Consider the following 27,932-nt stretch of genomic DNA (forward strand, 5'->3'; position numbering starts at 1 on the left):
CACACACAACACTAGGTAATTATTTTGCTGTGTGATGTCTTGAAGAGATTAAGCATCTTCGCTGCTAATCATTCAAGGCGAAGCTAATTTTTAAGTTCTACCAAAAATGCAACTTACTCTAGGACGGAATGAGTTGCAGCCTGTGGATGGTAACGGTACAGCAGGAGGCAATGGTTTACTCGAAAGACTTCACCACCCTTTTGGATATGTTTATAAAAAAACAACAAATCTTCTGGAACACCCTGGAAGAGAAGCAGCTATTTCAAACCAGGAAGTGACCAGTATTCATAGTTACATCTGAAGACACATTTTATTTTTCAGCCAAATGAATAAGCTTTAACATAATTTTATTCATATTATTTCTGTATGTCTCCATGAAAATATCTAATGGGTCATTAAATAAACATATCTCTAGAAAAGATAAAGCTATTAAAAAGCAAGCAGTGCTATTTAAAAACTAAGTACAGCTGACCACAAGGACAAAGGTGGAAAAATAAACATCATCTCATATTGACAAGGACATAAAGCTTGGTACAGGTTAGTCCCAAAAGAAAGAAACCCAGCTGCTGAACAGTTTATGAAGCCTGAAGTGCCACGTAACCAAATAGTTTACTGAAAGGGATCAGTGACTTCAGAAGAGTGTTTTTTCATTTTACTAGAATTATCGTTCTTTCTTTGGTTGCCATACAAATATGTATATTGGTCTCTACTTAGGGAAGGTAAATCAAGCCCCATAATAAGACACCTTAATAAAAACAACCTCAGAATAGGGCGATGTCTGAAAACAAAACTTTTTTTTTTTTCCTTGTAACTTATTTCCATGGTACATTCTTCCTAATGTGATTGCAAGCATACTGCTGAAACACTGCAAGAAAAAAAAGCTCCTAGAATTGTGAATGTATCAGGCTCTAGGAAATATTAGAGATTTCATGATCACATGCAACATTTCCCACCTAAAAATCAGAAAATCTTCATGCCAGACATAGTGTCAGAAGGGCAATCTTATGGCACATAGTATTCAATTACACATCATAGCATACAAAAGCATAAACCCACCTTTAAAGATACAGCCCTATACTGAAGGTAAAAAAGTAGCATCTATTTACATTTTGCAATGGTGCAACTTCTTCAAATAATGGCTAGAACATTTAATTTTTCTATGTTTAAATACAGATTTTTCTTTCCTCCAACCCAGTGTTTAAAAGGCCCCATGATTTTATCAGGCTAAAGATCTCTGCTATATAGAACCAGGTGGGCCAAATAAAATATTTAAGTGTCGAATCAATAAAAACCTGGAAGTTAACATGACAAAGATGAGAAGGAAAAGTAAAAGAAGAGAAAGATACTGAAATACATTCCTTTCTGTAGGCAATATCACATACATGAATAACAGGGGCATAAACCTCAACTTTAGGTATTCTATTACAACACAGAAAAACAGTATGAGCGTAAGTTTAAAAAAAAAAAAAAAAAAAGATTTTTTTCCCCATTACCACAGCTTCTGAGTTTCTTCCATAATTAAGAAAAGGAGATTCTCTAATTAAACTGCTGGACACAGAATCCCTCTGTGGTTTCTTCTGGCCTTCTACTTACAAGAGCAATACAGTTCAGTGGCTGCTTCTCATACCCACCAGACTGAGCAGCCAAGGGGGTGTGGGGAGGGGAAGGGAAATGAGACAAAAAAAGCTTTGAACCCTGGAAAACAAATCCAAAACACTCAGTTGAACATAAGTATCTTGGGAGAAATCAGAACCACATCAAGCTCTGTACTTTGTAGCTCCAGACTCCACTATATGATAGATTGATTTAAGACCCTGAATTGGGCCACACTCTCAGATTCCGAATAAAATGGATTCTGATCTGACTGCTTGCTAAGGGCAGCTTATCTGTAGCTATTGTTTGTCTTTGTAGATATTTGTCTGACTGCTAGTTTAAGAGCTGCGATGAAGAAGAAAACTTTTAGAGAACTTCATACAATTTATGCTTTATATGAACCAACTTTGAAAGTCACAAAAGAAATCTGGGGGAAGTTGGAGTAGCAGACACAGTCATCAAGAATATACGAAAAACACAAACTCAAATTCTTTCAATTTTTCTTGTAGCCCTTTCTATCTTTTTTCTTATTCTGGACTTTAATGGAAATACTGAGAGTCAGCAGCAAAGTTTAAACCTTTTTCTCTTTTCCAGTCACAGACTAGACTGTGTCAGACAGGGCACAAATTTTGTAGCACATATCAGCTTACTGCAGTAATCATATTTTGATTCACATATATGATTACATCACATACATATCTGCAATTCATTTTCTTTTGGGTAAGCATTTTTACATTATTCAAGATAACCATTAATATGTATATTAAAAAAGAGAGTTACTACAAAAGTAAAAGGATCTTTCAAAATGCTGCTTGGTTCTGAGTGCTCTTTTACTTTAACTGGCAGAAGTACTTTGAAATAAAGTACACTCACTCCTAGGAATGAGCAGGTGCCTTGTGTTGCTCAGCAGTGGCCTCTCACATTACAAAGGAGCAGCACTGCCATGCATTTTTCAGGGGAGGAAAGATGTTGACTGTGTTACAGATCCTGCAGGGATGGGACTTCCTATGGCTCTTGAGCGTGTAAGTTTGTTGCAATACAAGAGTTTCTTCCCAATTGAGACATATTATTGGATCCAGATGGCATTTTAAACACCAGGAATCTTTGTCAAACAACATAACTTTCAAAGAAAAAGCTGTTTAACCACTAAAGGGATATTTTAATGTATTTTTGGAAAATTAATATCCAAAGCTAAAAGTATCAATTAACAATCCAGCATTTCAGCAATAGGTTACCACATAAATAGTTTTCAGCATTAATAAATGCAACTAAATTGCACAGTTTACATGTTACTGGACTATATACAGGATTTTCCACATTATAGGCAAAACCCAACCCTATATGCTGTGGTGCATTAAGGGACTGGCCTGCCTCACTCACGGTTGTGCTCATCAGCTGCTGATTACAACTCCTAGTGAAAAACACCGCCTACACCTGCTCTGTTCTAACCAGCATGCACTAACCATATGCAAAATCATCAGCTTCTTTAACATACTACTAAAGAGGTGAAGGATTTGTGTTTACCCAGTATTTTGGGCAGGTATCACTTGCTGTGCTGATGGTTGGCTGTATAGATGAGGGGATTGATTTTGAGTACACAATCGGATGTCAAGCAGAACCTAACTTGAATTCAACTAATTCCTTGTTCAGGGACCAAACTAAACATTCTTCTCTTATCTTCTCATTGCTCACTGTTTCTCCATCCTAGATCACTGTGCCTGAAACAGTACTCCAACTACAGTGTCCTCAACATATGTATTTGGCAAGGAGGTGCAAGCCACCTACCACTACAACAAGCAATGCTGGCTACAATTTTTGCAGCTCCACCATCAGTAATGGTGAGGAGCATCAGTAGGGATGAAGATACTGATGAGCAATTTTGGGGGGACTTTTAACGTAAGAGTGGCCCTTTGTGCAATGCTGTAACTAGTAACACCTGGTGAAAGATCATGTTGTAGCCCTGGGGCGACCAACAGTAACCACTGCAGAACTTTAGGCTGACAGAAGTCTTCTTTTGGTCACTTGGACAGAACTTACCATTAGGCTGTACAGGCACATAGACAATATAAGGGCTGCCTTTTACTGCTAAACCTAATACAGGAGATTGATTCTGCCACAGAACCAGGCTGACTCAACTTCCTCATCCATCTCTTTTCCCTCCATTCAGCCTTCTTCTCAAACATCTTTGACATGTAGTCTTCCCCTGTCCTCTTCCAGCTGACAGGCACTGTAGTACAGGTGGCAGATCCTTGTAAGCAAAACCAGTGGACATTTAGCCTATGCAGGGCAATCTAACTAGTGAAAATGGGAAATCTAACACAATGTTTTATATTTCAAGAATACATGCATTTTTAACAAGAAGCAATGACAAACAAGACAAGGAAAGTAAATCTATCCACACATGAAAAAACCCTTCAGTTCTGGAAAAGTTTAACCCTTCCTCTTGATCACAGGCATCATGGAAAATTGGGCTCTAACTTGGTACGCTTTTTGCAAACCAGACAGCAACATCAGGGTAATTGTTGGACAGAATAAGCCAAATTGCTTTAATTCCTCAGAAGAGCCTAATACTGGTGAATGGAAAGAATGAATCAAAAAGGAAGTAACTTTTGATTCTGTACTATTCTGTTTCTTACAGGACTTTGGAAAGAGTTTGTTTCATTGCTATTTTTTAAACTCATTTCATACTGCACATTTTAGGACATTCATTAAAAAAGAAAAACATTTCAGTATTAATATTACAATAGAGTTGCATAAAAAGCAGATCAAATGGTGTGCATTACAACACCTAAGATTAAACAGGAAGAAAAAAATCTAAACTAATTTAGCAACAAAGCAGAGGTGTTGAGTAAAAAAAAAAAAAAAAAAAAAAAAAAATCAAAGTAAGTTTGTTTGGTTTTTTTAAAAATATGTATGCCAAGAGCTGCCCCACAGCATTTCCTCAAAGTCTTGAGCTAAATCTTGGACTTGCAGAAATAACACACACTGAGCTGTTGGCTGGATGGAAGCGAACACAAAAGACACCCTATTTTAAAGGAAGTACCCCTGCCTTAGAAACAAATGCTGTTCTGCCAGACATTAAACACTCTTACTCACCAACAAATGCTGTTCAAAGTGTGCTGCTGATCAGGAATGGCTACTAAGCTGCTGGAAGCTAAAACTAAATAAGATATTGCAGCTCTTCTCCAATTTAAATGTAAAGGTGAAAAAAATTAGGAACTGAACTAATTTATCAAGAATTATCCATCCTTCGTCTTTCCCTGAAGACAAGTTTTATATTACATGTCAATTGTATTTTTCTTTTGTAATGAACAACTTCTCATTGAAATTACTTATTTCAAGGAGAAATTATTGTTAATTGAAAATACTCCTTAGTTTAACTTCCTTTAGAATAGTCAACCAGAGGTATGCAAGCAGACTAACCACAGGCTGACTCCATATTGAATAGCTATTAATAGCTTCTCTTCAGGATTACCCAAGAAATTCTTAAGTCTCTCTTTCTGCAGATCTGTCACTTCACTTTTTGGCACCCATCCAAATCATGTCTTTACATCATTTTGCCTTGGTTATAAGACCTGAAGCCTGAAACATTTACTTCATTGTTTGGGAAATAACACAGCTTAGAGGAAACTCCAAAAGATTGCTTTCATCCAAATGTACTGGCACAGAGAAATTCAGTTAAACAAAGATGATGGGGAAGTCAAATGGAAGGGAGGTGGTAAATTCTAAATGATATTTAATAACAGACTAGCAAAAAATGTCATTAGACATGGGGTATGGGGTATATTTTTAAAGAGCTTATAAAGTATACGTAATCATTGGCTCCACCACTGTTTCCTTCCTTTTTAGATCAAATATTGATCGCTGTTCAGCCTTAACTATACCAAGCCAAAACCATTAGTGCCTGTGTTTTATCCAGATTCTTCCCTAGGCACCTTGATAGGTTATTTGATAGACTGACCATTTTTTAATTCATGTTCCAAAAAACCAAACTCCTACTTAGCCTTTTACCTTTCAGGCATTATTGTAACTGCTTGCCTTTCTGGAGGGAATGACATTTGTGCGCTCTGGCAGAGAAAAATGGAAAAATGTGTTAGTCAGCACCTAATAGCCTACAAAGTTACCTTAGAGCTTTGCAACATGTGCTACAGTCTCCTGTGCACCAAAGGGTATTTTGACAACTGCTCAATTTGTGTTTTTTGTGACCTTTTATCACAAAAATAGATCAAAACAGCTCCAGACGCTTTGTTCGGAGCCACAGTTTCTATTCATAGAGGCCAGTGGCTTATAATACGCTATTCCATCTGGGGCTCATTAAGAATAATTTCCCCCTGTTTACACTTTGAGATTAGTTTAGAACTTTAAGGCTGTCACTCCATTTTTAGTTTTCATACGCTTAAAAAGGAAGGTTAAATACAGAGGTGACAGGAAATTAGGGACCAAGTTGTGGTAAAACTCTAGAGAAAGAAACAAGTGTGGCATATTACAGTTGTGATGTCAAGAATAATACTGCTTGAATAAAGCCAAGACTACACAATTTGCCACATTTGCATGGAGTGGAGTCTGCAGGTTAGCAATGCTCATTTATACAGTTCTTACTGTACTCAAGATTTCTTAGGGCATTTATCTAAAGCAACAAGCTAGGTTGTTTTAGCTTAGTGCCATTACACACAAGTGACTAGAAAAAGACACATAACGTGCCTTCCCAGTGATCTCCATTTGGACATTAATAGCAAACAAAATCTGGTGTCCACCTGAAGAATACATTTTGGTAGAAGTACACAAGGCCAGTCAGATACAATTGCAAAATGTGGGTTTTATATGCAAATTGAAGTGCACTGTCAAACATATGAAGCAATAACTTCGCTTGGCTAATAACAGATCCCACATCTACTACTACACGTGACTTTATAAGTACCCTACGTTAACAGATGATATGGCTTCAAAATCTGCTTTTCGTATTATACAAGACCATGTACATTTTTTCCTCAGCATAACTTTTTGTGACACTTTCAGACACAGTTATGACTTTTCAGCAATGCTGCTAGCTGTTAGAAGACACCAAAAAGTAGAGGAGTAAAACCAATCATGCGGATAACATCACACACTAATTTTCAAGTGTGAGTTCTGAAGAGTTTAGTAAAGTCCTGCTACTTCTTTCAGTAAGGAAGTACTGCACTCTATCCGAATCCATTGGGTAACAGGAAGATTATTTCCCTTTAGTTTCCTAAAAAATTAAGTCAGAAATACGGTTCATGTGACTCTCCTCCTAGCAGTGGGTACTATTTAAAATGTTACTTTATAGGCTTATGACTGCTTCTATTGTATTATCTTCACCTCAGCACACCATTAGAGCTTGCTAAAATCTACTACTTTTAAGTACTTCTGCTTTAATTATCATATATCTGAGGTTGCATAAATAACACCTCTACCATTGTAGCTAATTAACACATAAAGCAAACCTGTCAGGTTCTTAACCACCATTTATGAAGACACTATTTAGGATTTTGCTTGAACATTGCCACAGTGATTACATAAAAGGAATACATTTCCAACAATTGCACATCTTGACCAGAAAGAATTTTATTTCTAAAAGCATTCTGAAAATATTTTTAAAAATGTGTTTCATGTAATGCCTGGATGGAGGGAGAGATACATACATACATGCATACCTACCTGTAATTAAAAAAAAGATTATATCATAGCTTATATATTTATATTCTATCAGTCCACCTATACTATCAAGATAAACATCAAATCACAATTTCTTCCATGGAAGAATTATCTTCCATTTGTTCTAAGCACTGAAATACAAAGAACAGGTGTTTGGATTTAATTCCAAATGAGAAATGCAGCTTTTTGGCATGGAAACAGTTTAGCAATGGAGAAGGCTGAAATGTGGAAATTTGTTGGCCTGTTTCTGTGTTTACTTGCAGCACTATGACACTTACAGGTTGCACTGTTAAATACTAACCCAAAAATGAAGATGGAAGTGATCAAATTAACACAGTCAGATCACGGGTCAGGTCAAAACATACACACATGGATATGATCCTTAAGAGTACTCAGTACTAGTTTATAACAGTTCTGTTGATACACAGGGAAAATCTTTTTTTGCCTCAAAGGATTTCTTTTCAAATGAAAATGAATGAGTTATATCAAGGCTAAATACTTTACAGTGTTAAATGCTGAAAGATTTAGGACTTGATTTTGTGTCCTCTAAACCCACAAAGGACAAAGGTTTGACTTCATTGCTTATGTGCATTGCTTTGTTCATATCTGTCGCCACCCTTGTTTGTATGGTATCTTTTTGAAGGTCCTCTATCAGCCAGATAAGTTCAACTTATCACTGGTAATTTTTAAAACTAGAAGGACATAGCATGCATTGTGGCTGAAAAATCATTAGGATTAAGATTGTCAGCGTATTACATCTGAATAAGCAGTGGCATAGTTCCCACACAATTACATTTATATAAAGCAAAACAAAAAAACCACCCCAAAACTAAAAGCAAAAAGCACGGAACAATAGTCTGTTGAACTTAACCTCTTGAAATTTATCATTAGGCTTGCTGTTCTATTGTTGCTACTATGTTTTAGCTTGCTTGCTTTCTTTTATGAGCTTACTAACAATGCTCACAAAGTCAAAGATTCTTCAAAAAATGAAAATACAATGATAAGGAATAATAATTAAAAAAAAGAAATAAAGAGCATGGGTCAGCAAATGTAGATTGTATTGGGAGCCAGGCACCATTCCCAGCTCTTCCACTCACCCGCCGTGTAATTAAGGGCAAATCTTTTCACCACTCTAAACAATTCTGTTCTCTGCCATCTCCTTAAATTATAATGTTTTTGGCAGCCCAAAGAATACTATTTGTATATCCTTACACATATACACATGTGTGTATACATACACACTGCATGGCACAGGAGGGCTCCATGTAGAAGCTATAAGAAGAATAATAATGATAGTATGTTGTAGTTTAAATAATAAAATAGGAAATAGCCTTAGAAGATTTTTTTTTTTTAGAGTACTCTTAAATGAAGGCTTTCGAAAAAAAATTCAGAACCACCCATTCTAGCCCTAAAATCTCACCAAACCCACTGGAAGCAAAACTCCTCAGGTCCAAAACACGCAGAATGGATCCAAATGCGTCTGAATTAGATCTATTTGCCAGCATATTTCTACTACTACCACAATAAATACCACCAATAGACAACCTTGGATTTTATTCCATAAACATGCTGATGAGCCTAAAGCAACCAAATTGAACTCATATAAGAAATCTATAAAGAACACCTAACTGTCAGTGGAGGAACACTTCTCAGATAACAGTCATTTAATTTGTAACCTCCCAGTCCTGATCTTTGCGGAAAAGCTACTTAACATCTTCCAAGGACAAGCCTGAGAACCAAGATTGACAAGTGGATAATGAGATAAGTGGATAAATAAGATTTAATTGTAGTAGTTTTATGGCACATTGCGATCTCCTCTCCTTCTTTCTTCATCTTAGGGATATAAATCTTTCCCCTTAGGATAATATATTACCATCTCTTTGCCATCATGCACCTTTCTTCCCTTCCAATCTCTTTCACCAAATCTACCTTGTCTTTCAGAGATGGCTCATAATGAAACTATGAGCTGACTTTTGTTTAGCTTTCAGATCTGCTGTATCTATTTCAGGGACTGAAGAAGGGCTTGAACGCCTGAATCCTTCTTTAGTTTTTCCATGTATGTTGCCGTATCTAACAAATGTGTTAGATTTATCTACAAAGCCCATCTCAGTTATGTCCTTCAGTCACCAGTTACCCCAAAACAACTGTACTTGTTTAACAACTGGTTTGTTTTTTTTTTTAAAAAAAAGCCAGGTATACAGTACAACCCAGATTGTTTTAGACCTCAGTTTTTATCCATACCCCCTTGCCTAGTGTTTCTTAATAACAGGTTTAGGGCTTTCAGAGTCTGTTAATCAAAGAGATGGTTCCTGGACTACATATCATCCATATCATACGTAGCACTCACCTTTCCACCCTCATCGAATTTTCCGACATGAAAAAACCATTCTCGAGAACAGAACCAGGTTGGCATGATCACAGTAGGTCCATGGGAGGTAAACACCTAGGAAAAAGATGAAAAAAGCCAGTCTTAATTAACAGAATGTCAAAACCAGCATCTGTTGGAGGATGAAGTAGACCTTACACATTCACCTGAAATCCTGCAAATACTTATGCCTATACTTAACCTTCAGCAATTTTAAGCACTGAGAAATGCAAGTGCTTAAAATATAGCATGTGCTTAGTGTTTAAACTGCAGTGTATACCAGCACCTTTGATGTGTCACAGCCCAACAGATGAATCTACTTCCTGCTTCATATTCCATAACCTTCTCTTCTATCATAAGTTGCAACGCATGCAGAGTACTTCAAACTTTATTTCAAATTTAGAGAAGTATACAGGAAATTACACTTCTATTAATAATGGTGATATTGATATCAAAGTGAATGAATTGAGAAGAATCTTAAAAAGTTAAAAGTTCTTAAACTTAATCCTACAATTGTTGTGCATTGATTTTCCATTTTATATTCCTTACACATATATTAAGTAGGAACTTCCACTGATATTTTATTTCTGCCAAAGACACTTAAATCTTAATCAAGTTTGGACAAGTAAGATGCAATTTATTTTAAACATTATCAGAGCACTATGGATTTGCTACCCAGTGGTACCTACCTTAAAAGGTTGTTGGACAGAAAATGCTTTAGGGACTGAAAAGGGAGTGGCTATTAATTTCATCCTCTTGACTAGTGACAGCCAAGAACTATACAAATGGGTCTTTGCAGCTTTAAACAAACTTGTTGTAAACACAACTATGAAATAAACCAGAATCTGGATTATGGAAGGTAAACTGGTTCTTTCTTTTATTACAAGATGAAGTATCCAGCCAAACAAGAAACTGAATTTGTCACACAGAATGCACAAAGTTCAGACAGAAGACCGTGCCTGCTTCCAAGAACCACACAGGAAACAGAGCACAGCCTGGTTTATGAAGGCAGAAGAAAGAAACCTCGCAATTACTGCCAGTCTTCAAACAGTAATGAAAATGCTGATCTTATGAGCAGATGATTTCATAGCATGCTATAGTGGTACTATTAATATTCCTGTAGAGTTGAAATTTTTAAACATCAGTGCATGAATGTAAATTTTGTCACGTGCATCTAAGCATTTACACTTTAAAAGTGCTCCTCAATTTCAACCTGGAATGGAGCTCCTTAAACTCTTCTTATGTCTGGCAGCTTCCATTTCCACAAATAAACATAGATTTAAAACCCAAATTTTACACGCTCAGTTCTACACAGACACATAGACCAACTCTCCAAACAAATTAGGTTAGAAATCTAATCAAAATTCAACAGCTGATCTACTTGCACTCTTCTTATGGCATGAACCATCTGACCAAACACAGGCATCCACTTTATGGTAAAACACACTGCATGCTAACTCCACAAACATAATGATAGAACTTCACTGTCCGTAAAGGGGCCCTAGGATGACTCATGTTGATATAGACACTCAAATTTTAGGCAGTCATATTTAGTCAGAATAATCCTATCACTTCATGGCTATAATTTAACACATTAGCAGCTTGTTCATAACTGAAATACGCTAGCTTCAGAGGTGCTAAATGTGAAAAACTCCCCCCAAAAGTCAGTGGGAGCTGAAAGAGTCAAAACAATCCCAGAAAATCAGAGCAGACATGATTACTCAGTACATGGTTATTAGCTCCACACTAATTACAAGGGCAATTGAATGTAGCCTGAACCAAACAATGACCAAACAGTAATCCCATAAGAAAACAACAGTAGGGAGAAAAGCTAGGCTAGAATGCATTGCATTGAATCTCATTTCTGAATGAAAGAAAATCTTCAAAGAAAGTCTTGAGCCTATTGGTATATGTGAAATGTGTTTGGAGAGGCTAGAATGCCATTTCCTTAGTGCAGCCACGTTCATCAGAGAACATAAATGCACTTAATCTTAAAGCTGTAGCTCAATGTAATTAGTCATGCTCATGTACAAAGAGCATACATCCCAAATATCTTGGATAATCTGTGTTCCGTTGACATATATACTTAAGTGAAACCAAACAGAACAAATTTGAAACACTGAGAAAAGAAAAAACATCAAAATGTCACTTATGTTAACATAGATGATATGATGATGATGATATAGTAGACCATCACATACTACATACACTGATGTCTCTCCTAAATCAAACAGTGCTCTATGGCTCACTGTCCACCTCAGAAAAGACGCTAGAGGGGAACCACACAGACAAAACTGAGACTGATGATGCCACATATGATTTCAGGGTCCTATCCTTCAAGAAAGTGTTTGAACCTGGAACAGTACACCAGCTAAGAGTCAATGAATTTGTAAATAAGCTTTTTCTATATGATTATTTATAATGCGACATCAAAATAAACTTTAGGAAATTTAAATTTGTGCTGCTGCCAAAATGTACAAATTCATGCTACCTTGTCCCTTCCTACACCAATGACAACATTTGTGAAGCTGAAATCCTTTTTTTTTTTGTTAGCTTAGTTTTCAGCTGGATCTGCTCCCTGATCCAACTAACCACAAAAACACTAGTGTTACCACAAAGTAGGACATAGGAAAACACGGCACCCAACACAGAGAGGACAGCAAGACCATTTGTCATGGTTCAACCCCAGCCAGCAACTATGCACGACGCAGCTGCTCACTCACTCCCCCACATCCAGTGGGACAGGGGAGAAAATCGGGAAAAGAAGTAAAACTCGTGGGTTGAGATAAAAACGGTTTAATAGAACAGAAAAGAAGAAACTACTAATAATCATGATAACACTAATAAAATGACAACAGCAATAATAAAAGGATTGGAATGTACAAATGATGCGCAGTGCAATTGCTCACCACCCGCTGATGGACACCCAGTTAGTCCCGGAGTGGTGATTCCCCGCCCCCACTTCCCAGTTCCTATATTAGATGGGACGTCTCATGGTATGGAATACCCTGTTGGCCAGTTTGGGTCAGGTGCCCTGGCTGTGTCCTGTGCCAACTTCTTGTGCCCCTCCAGCTTTCTCACTGGCTGGGAATGAGAAGCTGAAAAATCCTTGACTTTAGACTAAACACTACTGAGCAACAACTGAAAACATCAGTGTTATCAACATTCTTCACATACTGAACTCAAAACATAGCACCATACCAGCTACTAGGAAGACAGTTAACTCTATCCCAGCTGAAACCAGGACACCATTCTTTTCAGCAGCAGCATAGATAATCCATAAATAATCTCTAACCTGATGGGGGAACTGTATGCTCAAAGTCTAAATTTACAGTACATCTATATTAATTTAAGAGCTCTCCCACTCATCCTGCCTCTGGCTATACATCCCAGTCACTTATAACAGCATTGGCACTCACCTGGCCCCATGCTCAGCTAGATCAGAGCACTACATCAGTAAGAAAGCTATTATTTTCTTTTCTTTAGTGTTCATTTTCTATAGCCTTCGTTCTCTGAATCTGTTCACTGTAGGGTCAGACTAGCGATACTGCTGACATATTGGAGGGGGAAGGAACAAGCTTTGGAGAAGAAAACAAGACCTCCCTTTTTGGTCGTTGCTCACAGTTAATCAGTCCATCTGAAACATAAAACTGCACCCTCTGTCTGAATACTTGCACTGATGGGAGAGGAACTTACTCAGGAAAAACACTAAACTCCTAACAACTGTATTGAAATACTGCAGCATCTGCAAACTTTTGAAAACTACCTTCAAGAGCTTTTGAAATGTCATCTTCAAGAAAGAAAAAAAAACCAAAAAACATCAACCTTCTGCAGTTTGGAAATTCTAGATTTCAGCTCAGTTTAGTCAAAGGGGAAAGTCCCCTCTGGATTTCTTTTTTGCCTACTCTTGCCATACACTCTGGCCAAGGTGTTAAAAAATAGCTGAATTGGCTTACTTTGTGATAAAAGCTGCAACTTCTCACTTTGTGAGATTGCCACTAAAGATTTTATCCATAAATCTCTTAGATTGCGTGGACTGGAACAAAAGAAACAAAGAGGACATGCTAGCCTTAATCTGAAAATCAATCAGAAGCAGAATTTGAATTATGATGCAGCTCTGTAACTACTATGTTTAGTTTTCTTGGAAATGTTCTCCAGCTCTGCCCAACAAATGTACTGTATCACCCTGGAACCTCAGTGGGTTTTCAGTCCTCCTCGAGGAGTTAATTCAGTATATTGGAAAGCAGTTTGGACCTGTGAACCTTTCACACACAGCTGTATTGGAAGATTAATGCTTAATAATAGTTGTTCTCAATTACTGTACACTGCATGCCGTAAAGATTATCATAATATAATCTAGTTGAATGAAACCAACTTGTTAAAAACCAACTACAGAGCTTGTAGATGAAGGTATAAATCTGCTCAGATTTAGAATTCCTGAAGAACACAGTGTTGTCATAACCAAATTGGAATCCATCTTCGTCAGTTTCCAGGTGACGGAAACAGGCTGCTATTTCAGCACTGTATTTGTTAAATTATTTAGAACTTTTTTTGTCATCTGGTTTTATTCCAAGGATCAAGTAACAAGTAATTGAAACTGATTTACTCTGGTTTGTTCTTGCTAACTGTTTCGCTATTGAATTACATTCAACTATCACAGAGATTCTCTGAAAATATATCTAAAGAATATAAAGAGTTGATAAAGTGGCTTTGATTTGTTGTGTTTCAAAGCTGTCAACAGCACATGTAAGTCTGGTCCCCACTGATGCTCACTTCAGATCATGTCAGCAGTCAATATGAAATTTAAGTTCCAATACTGAGAAAGGCATTCATGTGTTTATAGTAACTCTTCAAGGAAACATACATTTCCTGAAGCAGCAAATCAAAATCTAACAGCAATGTGGCAAAAGAATACATGCAGATGACAAAACAACCTTATCACGTTATGTCATACAGAATACAGAGGGGAAACCAGGCAGTTCACAAGAGCAACATATTTAATCACGGGCCCAGACTGCTTTCCAATGTAACAAGCTAATTCCCCCAAATACACCACACATTTAATTCTGCTTATGCTATAGCATTTATGAAAATTATATCCACACAAATCAAGGATTAGAAACAATCTCTTATGTCATGATAAAGAAAACTTTCCAATACCCAGGGTATTGGATACAATACACATTAGAAGGTGAAAAAGAAAACAAAACAACAACAACAACAAAAAAACAAAACAAAACAAAAAAAATCACATGGCAGAGGGCCATAATGATTGTGAGCTGTAGGTAGACCACAGGCTAACGGACATCACTCCTGACTTAGAAAAAATTATGTGTTAAGATACCAGTGCATTAATTCAGCAGTGAATGTACCAGGACCTCACTACTAAAGATTACCAGGTTTACATCCAGAATCAGGTGCGTGTATTAGTGTGACAGAAGAGGTATGGAAGGTAGGGAAGAGAAGAAAAGACTGCTTATCTTACTTCAAAAAAGTATTCAGCAAATAAGATTTTTCAAAAAAAGAATTACAACAAACTTTATTAAGCTTTAAGGAACCCGAACACCCAATCTGGTACAGATTACATTCAGTTAGTTTATATTGTAATGAACTGTTTTACCCTTTCATATGCCTATATAAATAATTGCCTGTATCACATAATCATTGCATGCTTTGACATTAGCTGAAAATCCCTGCTCTAAAGAAGCTGGGATCTGGCAGAGCAAAAAGTACATTTCAGAAATAAAACATGCCATGACTCTCCATACCGAAAGGTTGATATATACATAGTAATTCTGGTACAGGCTTGACTAAAATTCAGCACTACTTAACCTTCACAATCCCAAACTCTACTTAGCAACAAAACTAATCAAAAAGCATTCAAGAGTCCTGAGAATTGCTAATGCCAGTGAATACAGAGAGCATTCAGCACCTCCGAGAAGGTATTCCAGTCCTGCTCCTGGAAAATTTATGACCTACAGCTTCCCCATGATTTCCTCAGGATTTGAAGCCTTAACGAAGGCTGAAATGTTTCACAGTTTGCGGGAAACTCGGACTCTTTGCAAGAATGGAACCAATGAGAGCAGCTGTAAGATGATGCTTTCTCAGTTGCTGTATCTATTTTTATATCTAGGGTTTCCTACCACTGTTTGAAGGGACCTACATTGTTTCTTTTCTGTAACAACTAGCTAGATTATACAGCTAGTTTCCTTTTCAGTATATAGCTGGGAGTAGAAGTACTGCACCGCAGAGATGTTCTCTCACACCTCTGAGTACAATCCCTTCCAACATTTCAGAACTTAATTGATGTTCAAATTAAGATACTATTAAAAAAAAAGGGGGGGGGGTTATAAAAAGTTTATAAAAGTGATGTCTCTCTCTCTTTGGTCAATCTTCCACACAAATACAGTCCAATGATCAAATCTGTGTACAAGCTGTAGTAATAATAATTTATGTTTGATACTTTTAGCTACACAGCCACTGTATGATTGACACTTAACTTTTTTGAAATATACATAAAAAGTCTTAAGCCTATTCAAAGGTGCAGCCAGTCAATAGTATAGTACAGAATACCTATGTAAAAGTATTACATGATTTATGGACTGCCAGGAATATACATAAATATTAAAAAAAAAAAAGAAAGAAAAAAGATTCTGCATTCAAAGTTATTAGAATCCTAGTTATATAGGCTTAATAATAACACCAAAAGGCTGTTATTCCTGAAAGCCCAGAAGGTTAACCAGGACATAAATGTTATTACATGAAAAGCTGATGTTTGCTTTTTGTTTTATCTTTTTATGCAGATTAAAAAGAAAAACTGTTCATTAAAATATTTATGGTATATTTTAATACTTTCTAAAGCATACCTAAATCTCGAGGGACACAATGCATGAATCTCTCATACAAATCCCTGCTCCCCACTTCCCTACATCCCAACACTTCCAAGTTCTCACAATGTAACCAGACAACAGTAATGAGAGGAAAGTTGAGAGAGCAGTAGTGCTAGGAGAAAAAAGTTGAATTTGTTTGAACTGCTGCAACGAACTCCCTTGTCCCTCACAGTTTATAACATTCGTAGTGCTTTTCGCCAGGCCATTCCCTTTAAGAAAAACATGACAGTCCTCTGTATAGCTATTTGACCATTATACCAAAACATAAAATTCTATACAAATAGTATTCCCTATGTCATAAAAAATTTTAATATCGAGTCTCTGCACTGTTGGATGTGAAACCACCATCTGAAATGATTAAGAGGGTGTGTATTAAAATGGCAACACCTCCTCTTGACATCTCTGGCTACAACAGAGTGCCACAAAGAATGAAATGCAGGGTAAAGACTGCTTATATCAGGCTGCACTCTAGCTAACGTGGTTTTTTTTTTTTCTCCTTTAAATCTGCTGCTGAAAGGAAATCTGTTTACAAATTTCTAAAGGTAAATATATTAACTTTGGGTTTATAGTCTAATACATACGTACTGAATTAGCTGTGGTTTTGCTTTATTTGAGCTAGCCCATGCCAGCCTCATTGTGCTGGATGATTGAGAGCCGACTATACTGCTGAATATCTCTTATTCGTAGTTGAATGCTCCTAGTAAAACCCAATAGCAAGCACCATTATTCTAGTCTTTTTCAGAGCTTTTATCTGCTAATGACGATGAATTAACCTACTGCTGAAACCAAAAGAATAGATGCTGCAAAGGGAATAGCCTGTATGATTTTAGCATGTCTTACATCTTTTTTTCTTGTCTGTAAGCTGCTAAAAGTGGTCTTTGTAACATCCATGCCATAACAAGTCTCTCTAATTTTTGGAGAGTTTCCAGTATTGAAAGAGTCAAGTATTTACAATAGAAGAATTACTCCACCCGGTAAAATAAAGCATTCTGTACCAAGAGGTTGTCTACTTGGCTTGCTGTTTATGCTGAGCTTTTACCACAAAAGAAAAAAAACCAATCTGCTTAAAGTCATATTAGCAGATACTAAATTGTGATTAGAACAAATAAAGAAATCTGCTAAGAAGCAACACGGACCAATGCTCATGTAAAAAGTCTCAAAAATGATCTTTCCATTTGACTTTTGGCTATGTCATTTAGTATTTTCACAAGATGAAGACTGAATAGGTCTTTTACATATTGAGACAGTACCCAAATGAAGGTAACATAACTGAAGTATTCTAAGTTATTACAACAAAATATATATTTACACAGTGATTTTTATCTCAAAGATCTATGAAAAACAAAAGATGACATAAATGTCCTTTCTGCAATGACAGGACAATTCTACTCTTACAAAGAGTTATAAAATCTGTAGTGTTCAGAAGACTATTTGAAAGTATTATTCATTTTCTGGCTATAAAAACATCAGCTAAGTTTGTGACTTATTAAATAACATTTAATAGATAACAACATTTACAGAATGAAGATAATCATGCAGCCCTGCAATGGTCTGGAAAATCCTCTTTTCTCTGGATTCACACTGTTAAACCTGAGGAACATCTCCTGCTTCAGTAGTAAGGAGTGCCAGCTCTGTGGAAGCATATGCTGCTGTTGGCTGAGCATCTTACCAATCTTCTCCTTTCCTACCCATCTTCTTGACAACTTCTCCTCCAACATCATCTCCCTACATGGTGTGCAGCAAAAAAAATAAGACTACCTTGCCTTTTAAATTGGATGATGCTATGTCCACAGTTAAAGTAGTCAGTTGTTTGCTCCTCTAAAATTTGCTCATAAAGAGGAAAACAAATTCACATAAAAAGCAACACATGAAACTTTTCCACATACCACCTTCTAAAATTAATGTTCAGCTGGTATGTGAATAAACCTCCTGGCAAATTTCAACTTCAGCGAATTTTAAAATACAGGTGTTTTGAGAGAGAAACATGAAATATTTTTGAGTGTTCAGGTTTATCAAAAAACATAACATATCCTACCTACTGATTCTCACTGATTCTCTTTTTCAAATGAATGCTCATGTTACAAAAGTTGTATGCAACTTGGAAGTCGGGGGACATATGAACCTCAGTTAAATGAAAGAAATACAAGCACCTTCTATACAAGCATAGAATTGTAGGTAAGGAGAGCATTTTTGGATTTGAAAAGTTCAGCTGTGTGCTAACGTACATGCAAAAGATCCACAGAAGAACTACTAAATATTCATGCAAACTTGCTGTATTATTTCAATACAAATGGTATTTCTTTTGTGTGGTTTTTTTCCCATATAGACTTTTAACATTTAGAGTAGGCAAAAAGAGAAAAATTAGATCAGATTTTAGACTACAGATTCTGATTATTTGATTAACAACTGCAATAATAGTAGAATGTTTTCTTTAGGAAATCAAAGCAAACTTTACCCTAAATCTCTCCCTTATGTCTTCCATCATATCACAAGTCTTTTGGGGGTATCAAAGCACCAAATGCCTTCCAGTGCCCCAAGAGTGTTTGATTTGCATTCTGCATCACTTCAAAATTGTGAATGAGAGAACAAAGAAAGGACAGAAAATAAAAATCAGTTATTTAATTATTTTAGAAAAATAAATTTCACTGCTAGTGCAAGAAACAGTAACACAACATATTTCACAGGGGGGAAAATGAAACTCTTCTCAGAGTTTTGTTTCACATAAATGGCCTAATACTAGCCTTCTGCACACTGTTTCTAATCTTTCACCCCACAATACACTTTCTCATAATGATATATACTAACGGAGGGGAAAAAAACCCAACAGTACCTCAGCAAAAGTTTCTACATACACATCTATTTTTTGATAATGAAGGGGACCTAATATATGTCAAGAACCCAGTGATCTGTTACAACAGTTTGTTTTTCAACAGTGCAGAAGACAAAACCGGAAAGACCTCAACCAATCCTGAGAATATGCAGAAATAAAAATTAAGTGCCCACCAATTTGTAAAAGTCTGAGAAAAAACAGAGCTGAGAGCACTACAAAGATCTTCCCTCATATCTACATTCTCTTGTTTCAGCCTCCCTAATAACTTGTTGATGGGTTTATATGTGGGATTTGATTTTGTAGGTTCTTTCACTGCCTCCCAGCCAACAATCTGATTAACATTTCCTTTTATTTGTGACTGCTTACTTTATAACCAAAACTCTCATAGCACAGGTAGTTTGAAAATCATATCATATCTCTGAAATTGGGCTCTAAGTATGCATCACTCCTGACACTTATTCTTATGTTAAGTTCTGTCTGAACTTGGCATTCCCCATCACTGGTTTAAATTAGTTACTATTCAGACAGTCAGTCATTCAAGCTACCCAGCATGTTAAAATATTTTCAAAGTCTCAAGAATTCAATAAGAAAGAAGGCGATAAATAGCTTAAGATCTTCCAAGTGGAGGCTGATATGAATTAGCTTCAGGGCATCTATGCTTCAATTAGAACAACACAAATCAACAATAAAGAGCAAGGATTAGGGCCCAGATTCATCCTAAATCAGAGATGTATAAAGAAGCAGCCCAGGCAATATGGGTCCTCTCAATCATAGAGAATGTCTGCCATGGGGCAACTCAACTCATCTAAGATCTCTGTTGCCATCTCTAATGAATACAGTGGAGCTCCAAGAGAACGAGGCTTCTAAATTTACTAGTTCAGGTAAGCACCTTTAAATGGGTGAATATCTGCCTAAGCCTCATGTATCCATACATTTCTATAATCAGACTATTATAATTATCCTCAAATTGATTAAATTAATTTCTGTAATAAGAAATAATATCTAAAAAAACTGCTTCAGTATGCTACGTGAATCTGATAATAAGCAAAGCACAGCTACAATGTTCAAAGAATTAAGAGGAAGTCAATTCTGCTACACATATGAAAAAGATTTTTTACATTCTTTTTTAATACCTTTTTCTTATCCTGTCCTGCAGAAATATTTACACCTAAAGGGATGCTAGACATGTACTATCTGGCACCCAGCATGTATCATTAATAAATAGTAATGGCATCGTAGAAACGTGGCAGCAAAAAGGGTCTTGCTATAGTTCCAAAGAAAAAATATTAATAACTATCTAAAGGAAGCCAATCAAGTCAGAAAAGAAAATGTTGATTTTTCAGCTGCCAGAAAGCTGAACATCAATAGAGGAAGCAGATGCTAGAATTGTACTTAATGTAATTTAAAATTTGAAAACAGAACAGCAGTTTTGGCTATACTGAAAACCAAACATAGTTATAGCACCAGCTGGGAAGGATCTACTAAGCAGCTCTTGTGATTTATATCCTTGAAAGCTTCATGGGTCACTCAACATAAACACCTTTGTTTGTCATACACATCCTGCTAAAAATGATTAAGATTTAAGTGAGGTTTCAAATGTCTGAATTACAAATTCTGAAAAAAGGTAGTGTAAAACGCAAAAGCATAATAACAATGTATCTTAGAAATACTGTATTTAAAAATATTTAATAAACCTAATTTTTCTGTCATTACTTTGTAAAATTTAGATAAAATCTTTGATAATTTTCCCAAAACTCCATTAAATTGATAACAAGAACTTTGGACATGCTACTTGTAAAAAAATAAGTTAAAACACAGCAATCCAAGACGAACTTTCAGCAAAGCTTTCTTTTTTCTAATACTCGTTGATGAAAATTATTATGAAGGTTGGTCCAATCTATTCTATAGTAAGGGAAGACACCAGTTTGGACACTCCTATAGGGAACAACAAATCTCTCTGCCAGCATGGATGGAATATTCAGTGGTACAAACTAAACAAATGAGGAGTTTCACTGCAACAAACTAGTCATGGTGACAAATATCTGTAACTTTGAAGCTCAAGCACAATGCCAGTGTAACAAAAAATTAAAGAGTAAGAGCATTAACCAGATCTCCCAGTAAGGCTTTACCCAACTTATCTTTGTATTAAGCACAATCAATATATTAACAATACTTACTCCTATTTCTTATAAAATATTTACTACTCTACATATCTGTTGCATTAAGACATTATAACTTCTAACTATTATTTTGACTCTAGATATCCACTGAAATCTACAAGAAATCAAGCTTCTAAGTAAAAACATAAATGATTTCTAAACCTGAAGCTCTGAGTCCCTGTGCAAGATGCAAAAAAAGCACATTTCTAGAATTAAGGCACCGCTGCCCTGCAGTATCCCCCGGCACATTTAGAGTTCCTCTCAGCCAGTGCAGGCAATTCTGGCTGATCTGAATCCACTTCAGAAACACTTACACATCCTTCCCTGCATTCCATAAGAAACTCTGCAAATCTAACACTCTGGGAATTAGACTCCTGTGTTTGGTTTAATAATATCCAACATAAGCACTATAACCTCTTTTTGGAAGTGGGGATCTCCACCCTTTTCAAAACTGCACACTTCTCAGGGAAATCCTATGTAAAATAAATTATGGAACCAGAAGGATCCACATACTGCAGTAACAGAGACTAAGTTCCAAAATCAGCATAACCTCAGAAATAATCTTTTAAATCCTGATTCAGGAAACCATTGGTTTAGTAGCATATATGTAGGCAAGCTGCATATGTTTAAATATTTAGCTAGGTTGAGATACTGATGAACAGCAATTTTTCACACATGCACGTGTTATTGTGCCCAGCAAAATTCTTTGGAGATTGGAAGGAGAAAAACGCAGCTTTTTAAAGAGAAAATGGATCTTGAAAAATATGCAATTCATCTATAAAAGCTATTTTTACGTTGCAAAGGTTACCTACGCCGTCTCTACTAGCAACAAGTCTTCTTTTCTAATTTGAATTCAGTGAAAGAACTGCAAGTTGTGAACTTCCAAAAACAGCTGAAGCATTTTAGCCACACACCCAGTTTCATGATAATAAACATGTCCTTTCCCTTCAAAAAAAACTTCAAATACTGCCAAAAGACCATAAAACTAATGAGGTATAATACCTTCAGGACTTGTTATTCTGGCATACTTCAACCAACACCCTGTGAAAAATGACAGCAATGTTGGACCTATGAAATATAGCCTGTGTTAGTGCAGTAACTGGTCACCGAGGTACCAGCCAAAGAAGAAAGAGGGAACTCCAACAGCAGTTCTCTGGACTCAAACCTCAAACGCAGCAACATCATTTCTAAATACGCAAAAAATACTGACTGGCATGTCTTCCAACTTGTTAATGAAAATGAAAAGACGACGACGACATCAGCTCTTTAAAGCTCACGGAACATGAAAAGACATCCTGTTCAGTTAAAACTTCAATTTATTTTCCTACTTCACTGAAATCTGAGAAAACTTAATTCTAAGAAGTAGAGAATATGGTGCTGTATGTTATTGCTGCTATTTGTTCTGTACAACTGCCATGGAGGATGAGGAAAGAAAATATCCTCCGGGCTGAGAAAAACCTCCCTTTAATAGAAGTACCAGAGGAAATGAGGGAAGTACACTTACTTTAATCCATACACATGCTTTAGCTGCTTCCCTGCACCAGGTGTGCCAAGTTTTTAGCATTGAAGCAAGTATGACAGACACTTCAAGCACTTTAATTTGAATTAGGTTGTTTATAAAAACCTCTTTCTTCCCTTCTTTTCCAAAGAGAACTTCTCACATGTTTCATTCTATACAATGATACTATGTTTATACCAGCTGCCACTTAGAAAAGACATAAAACAGGTTTATAAACAGTATCTGCAAAATGTAAAGTTAAAAAATTGCACAAAGCGGCTGTACAGTGTTTTAAGTCAAATGGAAGATGTTTCTGTTTCCACTTATATCAGTGAAAATATACACTACCTTCGTTGACTTCAGCAGAATTACTGCATCCACTGCATAACTGGATGTAATGTTTATACCTTCTGATCCATAATACATTTCTGACATATCTACAAGATCCTCTGCAGGCAGACATAAGCTCTCTTGGAGAAAGGAGGTATGTTAGTTCAGGCATGGTGCCATGCCAAGCCTGGACAAAGGGCTTCCAATCAGATCAATGAGTCAGCAAAATTAATTCATCACTACTTTGACCTGGGATCATCATCACTGAATGTGTCAACATACCCAGAGCAGAAGGTGTTTCTGCTGATTTATGAGGCCTTCTAAAATGGCCTGTCCAAACACCAGGTCATTTGGACATCAAGAGTGTACCTGAAAGTTTTTAAGAGAGTATAAATATTTTAAAGCACAGCTACAATTAAAAAACCTCCCATTTTCATACCAATAGAATAGAAGAATAGAATATTTCAGTTGGAAAGGACCTACAAGGATCATCGTAGTCCAACTGCCTGACCAATTCAGGGCTGATCAAGTTAAAGCATGTTCTTAAGGGCATTAAATGCCTCTTAAATACTGACAGGCTTGGGGCATTGACCACCTGCCTAGGAAGCCTGTTCAAAAATAACAGACACTTTTATTTTATCGCCACCAAAAGATAAGTGGACAAGTTTTACTCAGCCTCATCATATTACTTTTGATATTTCTGTGACAGGCTGGTCTTATTCTCAGCTTCCAAGTTTTAAAGTTTCCAACTTCCAAGCTATCAGTCCAGATAAATTTCTGCACATCCTTTCCCTTAGCATTTGCCCTGCTAATTCCACTGAGCCCTGCTGGCCACCCCACCCCATCCCATCACCTTCTCTGAAGTGCCTGCTCCCACAGCAACCCTGCAGCAGGACTACCGATGGGATGGCAGCAGACAGTAGTTTGCCTTTCATGTCACTCAAATTCAAGTATTCCTTCTTATGCTTGAAATGATCATTAAATGAAGGAAGGGTGTGTCTCCCTGTTTTACTTTAGGGAACACAAAACAAACAAGCTCTCCTTTGAAGGAGAAGGATAGGAAAATAATATGGTCTTCAAAAAAAAGAAAAAAAGAATAAAAGAAGAAAAGGAGAAAACTTGAAACACAGCTGTTCTGTTCTTTGCATTCTGTTTAAATATTTTTCAGTCTAACAGTCAAACAGTTCAAAATAACATAATGCATATGCTGTACAACAACTGTCAGACCTGGATTATCTCATTTCTGCTGCAACATGAGACTTAGCACCTCTTCACATGAATTGAAATAAATAAAGGAAACTTTTAAGATCAATGCCATGACAAATGATTCAAACTTCATCCTTTCTTTTCCTAAACCTTAGAAAGCTAATTATATCTTTTGATAACAAAATGTTCACTGTAGCTCAGAGAAAATAGTGTATTTATGATCTCAGTATTTTTGCAGAAGTATACTAATAGAAACTATAGCATTATGGAATTAGTTAACTAATTTTTATTTCAAATAAAAAGAAATGTACCTTGAGGGGTTAGTCTATCTTCTGAGCTACACAACAGATTACAAGGCTAGCTATCAGTGATTCAAATCAACTTATTCAAATTAAGAAATACCATGCTTTTTTCCTAAAAATGATGCATTTCCTAATGATGACACTTTACAGAAATTGCAAATTACTCTAGCTTCAGGAGTCATTTACTAAAAATGAATCTCAATGTTTACTGTACTAAACTAAATATTGCAAGTCAGAAGTACTATGAAAGAAGAATGGGTACATAGAAACATGTTACTCTTGGACTGCTATGTTTTAACAGATGTTATTTTTGCAGGGTGGCAACTTTAAAAATCTCAAATGAAGTTTTTTCAGTGATGAACACTGATACAAAGGTTTGCTTTCTAAGCATATTTCATGCATTTCATTTCTTCGCTTTATGAAAAAAGGTCTGGGTCAATGTTCTTTTTGTTTAAAACAAACCATGCATAGTTTTGACAGCACCTTAGTGCTTCACTAATTTTTTCAGTCTTATCACCTGTTGTCACAATAGTCTTGTCTTTCTAAATTGTTCTAGACATAATTTATTTTCTTAACTTACTAAGAATAAGGTACATAGTTTGTATTCTCCAATTCAACGTAATTTCTCATTAGCCAGCTGCAATCAGAAGATGTCCTTAGCATTGCAGCTGCTTCACAAATCCAACAATGATTTTAAACATCAATATTTAAAATAGCAACAGAATATAAAATCCAAAATCCATTCCATATTAAAAACCATAATCTTGTGCAGGCATGTCCTTTATGTTCTAAATATTTCCATTTAGTTGAAATAAACCATTCTCTTGACAAAAACGTGAAACCAAGGCTTTTTCTAATGCAAGAGAAAACTAAGAACTTTTATGCTTTACATTTGAAGCTCTTCCTGACTGTGCAGTTTCAAAACCAGTTTCAGCCATTCCAGTCAATGCTGCACTGCTCCTAAATGAGCCCTTGGACTGCAAATGAACCCTGCAGCTTTAAAGTAATTGCAGAAACATAGAAATGTATTGTACACTACTATGTGGGCCTGTACTATAATTCATTTTCAACAGTTGGAGCAAAGTATGAGCTTTTTACAGCATATTACTTTGCCATTGTTGTTGCTTTTCATAAACAAGATAAATTGTCCTGCAACACACTGGCCTGTGTCCTACAACTCCAAGGCAGTCCAGACCTTGGGTGGTGGGCTGACCTTGGCTGCCTGCCAGGTGCCCACCAAGCCGCTCTCTTACTCCCTCTCCTCAGTAGGATGGGGAAGAAAATAAGATGAAAAACCTCATGGGTCAAGATAAAGGCAGTTTAATAAAGGAAAAAAAAAAAAAAAAAAAAAAAAAAGACTGATTCTCTACTTCCCACCAGCAGGCAATGTCCAGCCACTTCCCAGGAAGTGGGGCCTCAGTACACATAGTGGCTGCTTTGGAAGACATGCCCCCCTTCTCTTAGCTTTTATTGCTGAGCAGAAGTGATATGGTATGGAACATCCCTTTGGTCAGTTGGGGGCAACTGTCCTGGCTGTGTCCCCTCCCAACCTCCTGCCCACCCCCAGCCTACTGGGGGTGGGGGGGAAGTTGCAGTGACAGCCTTGATGCAGTGCAAGCACTGCTCAGCAATAGGCAAAAACCTGGTGTGTTATCAAAACCCTTCCAGCTACAAATACAAAGCACAGCGCTATATGGGCTGCTATGAGGAAAGTTAACTCCACCCCAGCCAGACCCAATATACCTTGATTTGCACTTAAAAAAAAAAAAAAAAAAAAAGGGCTTGTGCATTCTATCAGTAAAATCAAGCAATCTCCTTAAGCTGCTGTGCTTCTGAATATTTGCAAAGTTTTGGGCCCCTCACTACAGGAAAGACATTGAGTTGCTGGAGCATGTTCAGAGGAGGGCAACCAAGCTGGTGAGGGGCCTGGAGCACAAGTCTTATGAGGAGCGGCTGAGGGAGCTGGGGCTGTTTAGTCTGGAGAAGAGGAGGCTGAGGGGAGACCTTATCGCTCTCTACAATTGCCTGAAGGGGGATTGTAGTGAGGTTGGTGCTGGTCTCTTCTGTCAGGTGGCTGGAGATAGGACAGGAGGAAATGGCCTCAAGTTGAGGCAAGGGAGATTTAGGTTAGAAATTAGGAAAAAATTTTTTTACTGAGAGGGTTGTCAAACATTGGAATGGGCTGCCCAGGGAAGTGGTTGAGTCACCATCCCTGGAGATATTCAAAAAGTGAGTGGACAGGGCACTTCAGGACATGGTTTAGTGGGCATGGTTGATGGTTGGACTTGATGATCTTGAAGGTCTTTTCCAACCTAAATGATTCTATGATTCTATGAAATATTTGAAGTTACTCTGTTAGTAGTTGACATCAGTGAGCAAAACCATGAGGTTTTTGAATGTTTATCTAAAAATTAAAAGCTCGGCTACATATTTAGCCTTCATTTAAGAAGAGTAAATAGCTTCCCCTAAATTCAGCAGAAGACAGAACGTGGTGCTAAAATCTCAAATAAGTAACTCAAGATCTGGTGACGGATGACAAGTTTCAATCCTGTAAGGAAAAAATTCTTTACTTAAAAGAAAGGCTCTTGGAACTCATAGATGATTTATGTTACCCTTGGGCATTTCTCTCTTGGTCTCAAAATAAAAAAGAAATTGTTAACACAAACTTCTGATCAAAGAGCGTCACTAGGAAACAGAATATAAATTTTTCTTTTTGTGTTTGAAAAGGTAAAACATCAGTGTCCTCTGAGGAAAAAGAAAAATAATCACAGTTATAATTATGAAAGAAAGATTCAAAGATAAAGGAAGATTAAAATTCAGGTCTGCTGCTAGATATGCTGTCAGCCTCCTATGCAGACATTCCACACTAGAAATGCCAGACACTGTTCAGGTGCAGACTGCTGAAATCTCTCTCAGATGACAATTTTAGTATCTAACCTGTATGCAACAAAACCAAACTATATTCAATTTTCAGTATGGAATAGGTAACCAAAGCAATACAAGGAGAGAGGAGGAGAGAAATGCAGGAGGGGGGAAGGTGATGGAAATAAAAGCACCCTGCGGAAGACCAAAAGCTGCAGATAGGA

The 27,932-nt window shown here is 36.7% G+C and overlaps 1 protein-coding gene across 1 annotated transcript in view; it reads right to left on the reverse strand.

Moving 5' to 3' along the window:
- Positions 1-27,932, reverse strand: part of B3GNTL1 (UDP-GlcNAc:betaGal beta-1,3-N-acetylglucosaminyltransferase-like 1) — a 129,797-nt gene that overhangs the window by 30,395 nt on the left and 71,470 nt on the right. The window contains exons 6-7 of the mRNA XM_010579428.1: positions 9,614-9,709; positions 118-242 (exon numbers count right to left, since the gene is read on the reverse strand). Coding sequence (XP_010577730.1) covers positions 118-242; positions 9,614-9,709 — 221 coding nt within the window. The remainder of the gene's footprint in view (positions 1-117; positions 243-9,613; positions 9,710-27,932) is intronic.

This window comes from Haliaeetus leucocephalus, unplaced genomic scaffold (genome assembly GCF_000737465.1).
Source record: "Haliaeetus leucocephalus isolate CR32 unplaced genomic scaffold, Haliaeetus_leucocephalus-4.0 Scaffold657, whole genome shotgun sequence".
In the NCBI taxonomy this organism is placed as follows: domain Eukaryota; kingdom Metazoa; phylum Chordata; class Aves; order Accipitriformes; family Accipitridae; genus Haliaeetus; species Haliaeetus leucocephalus.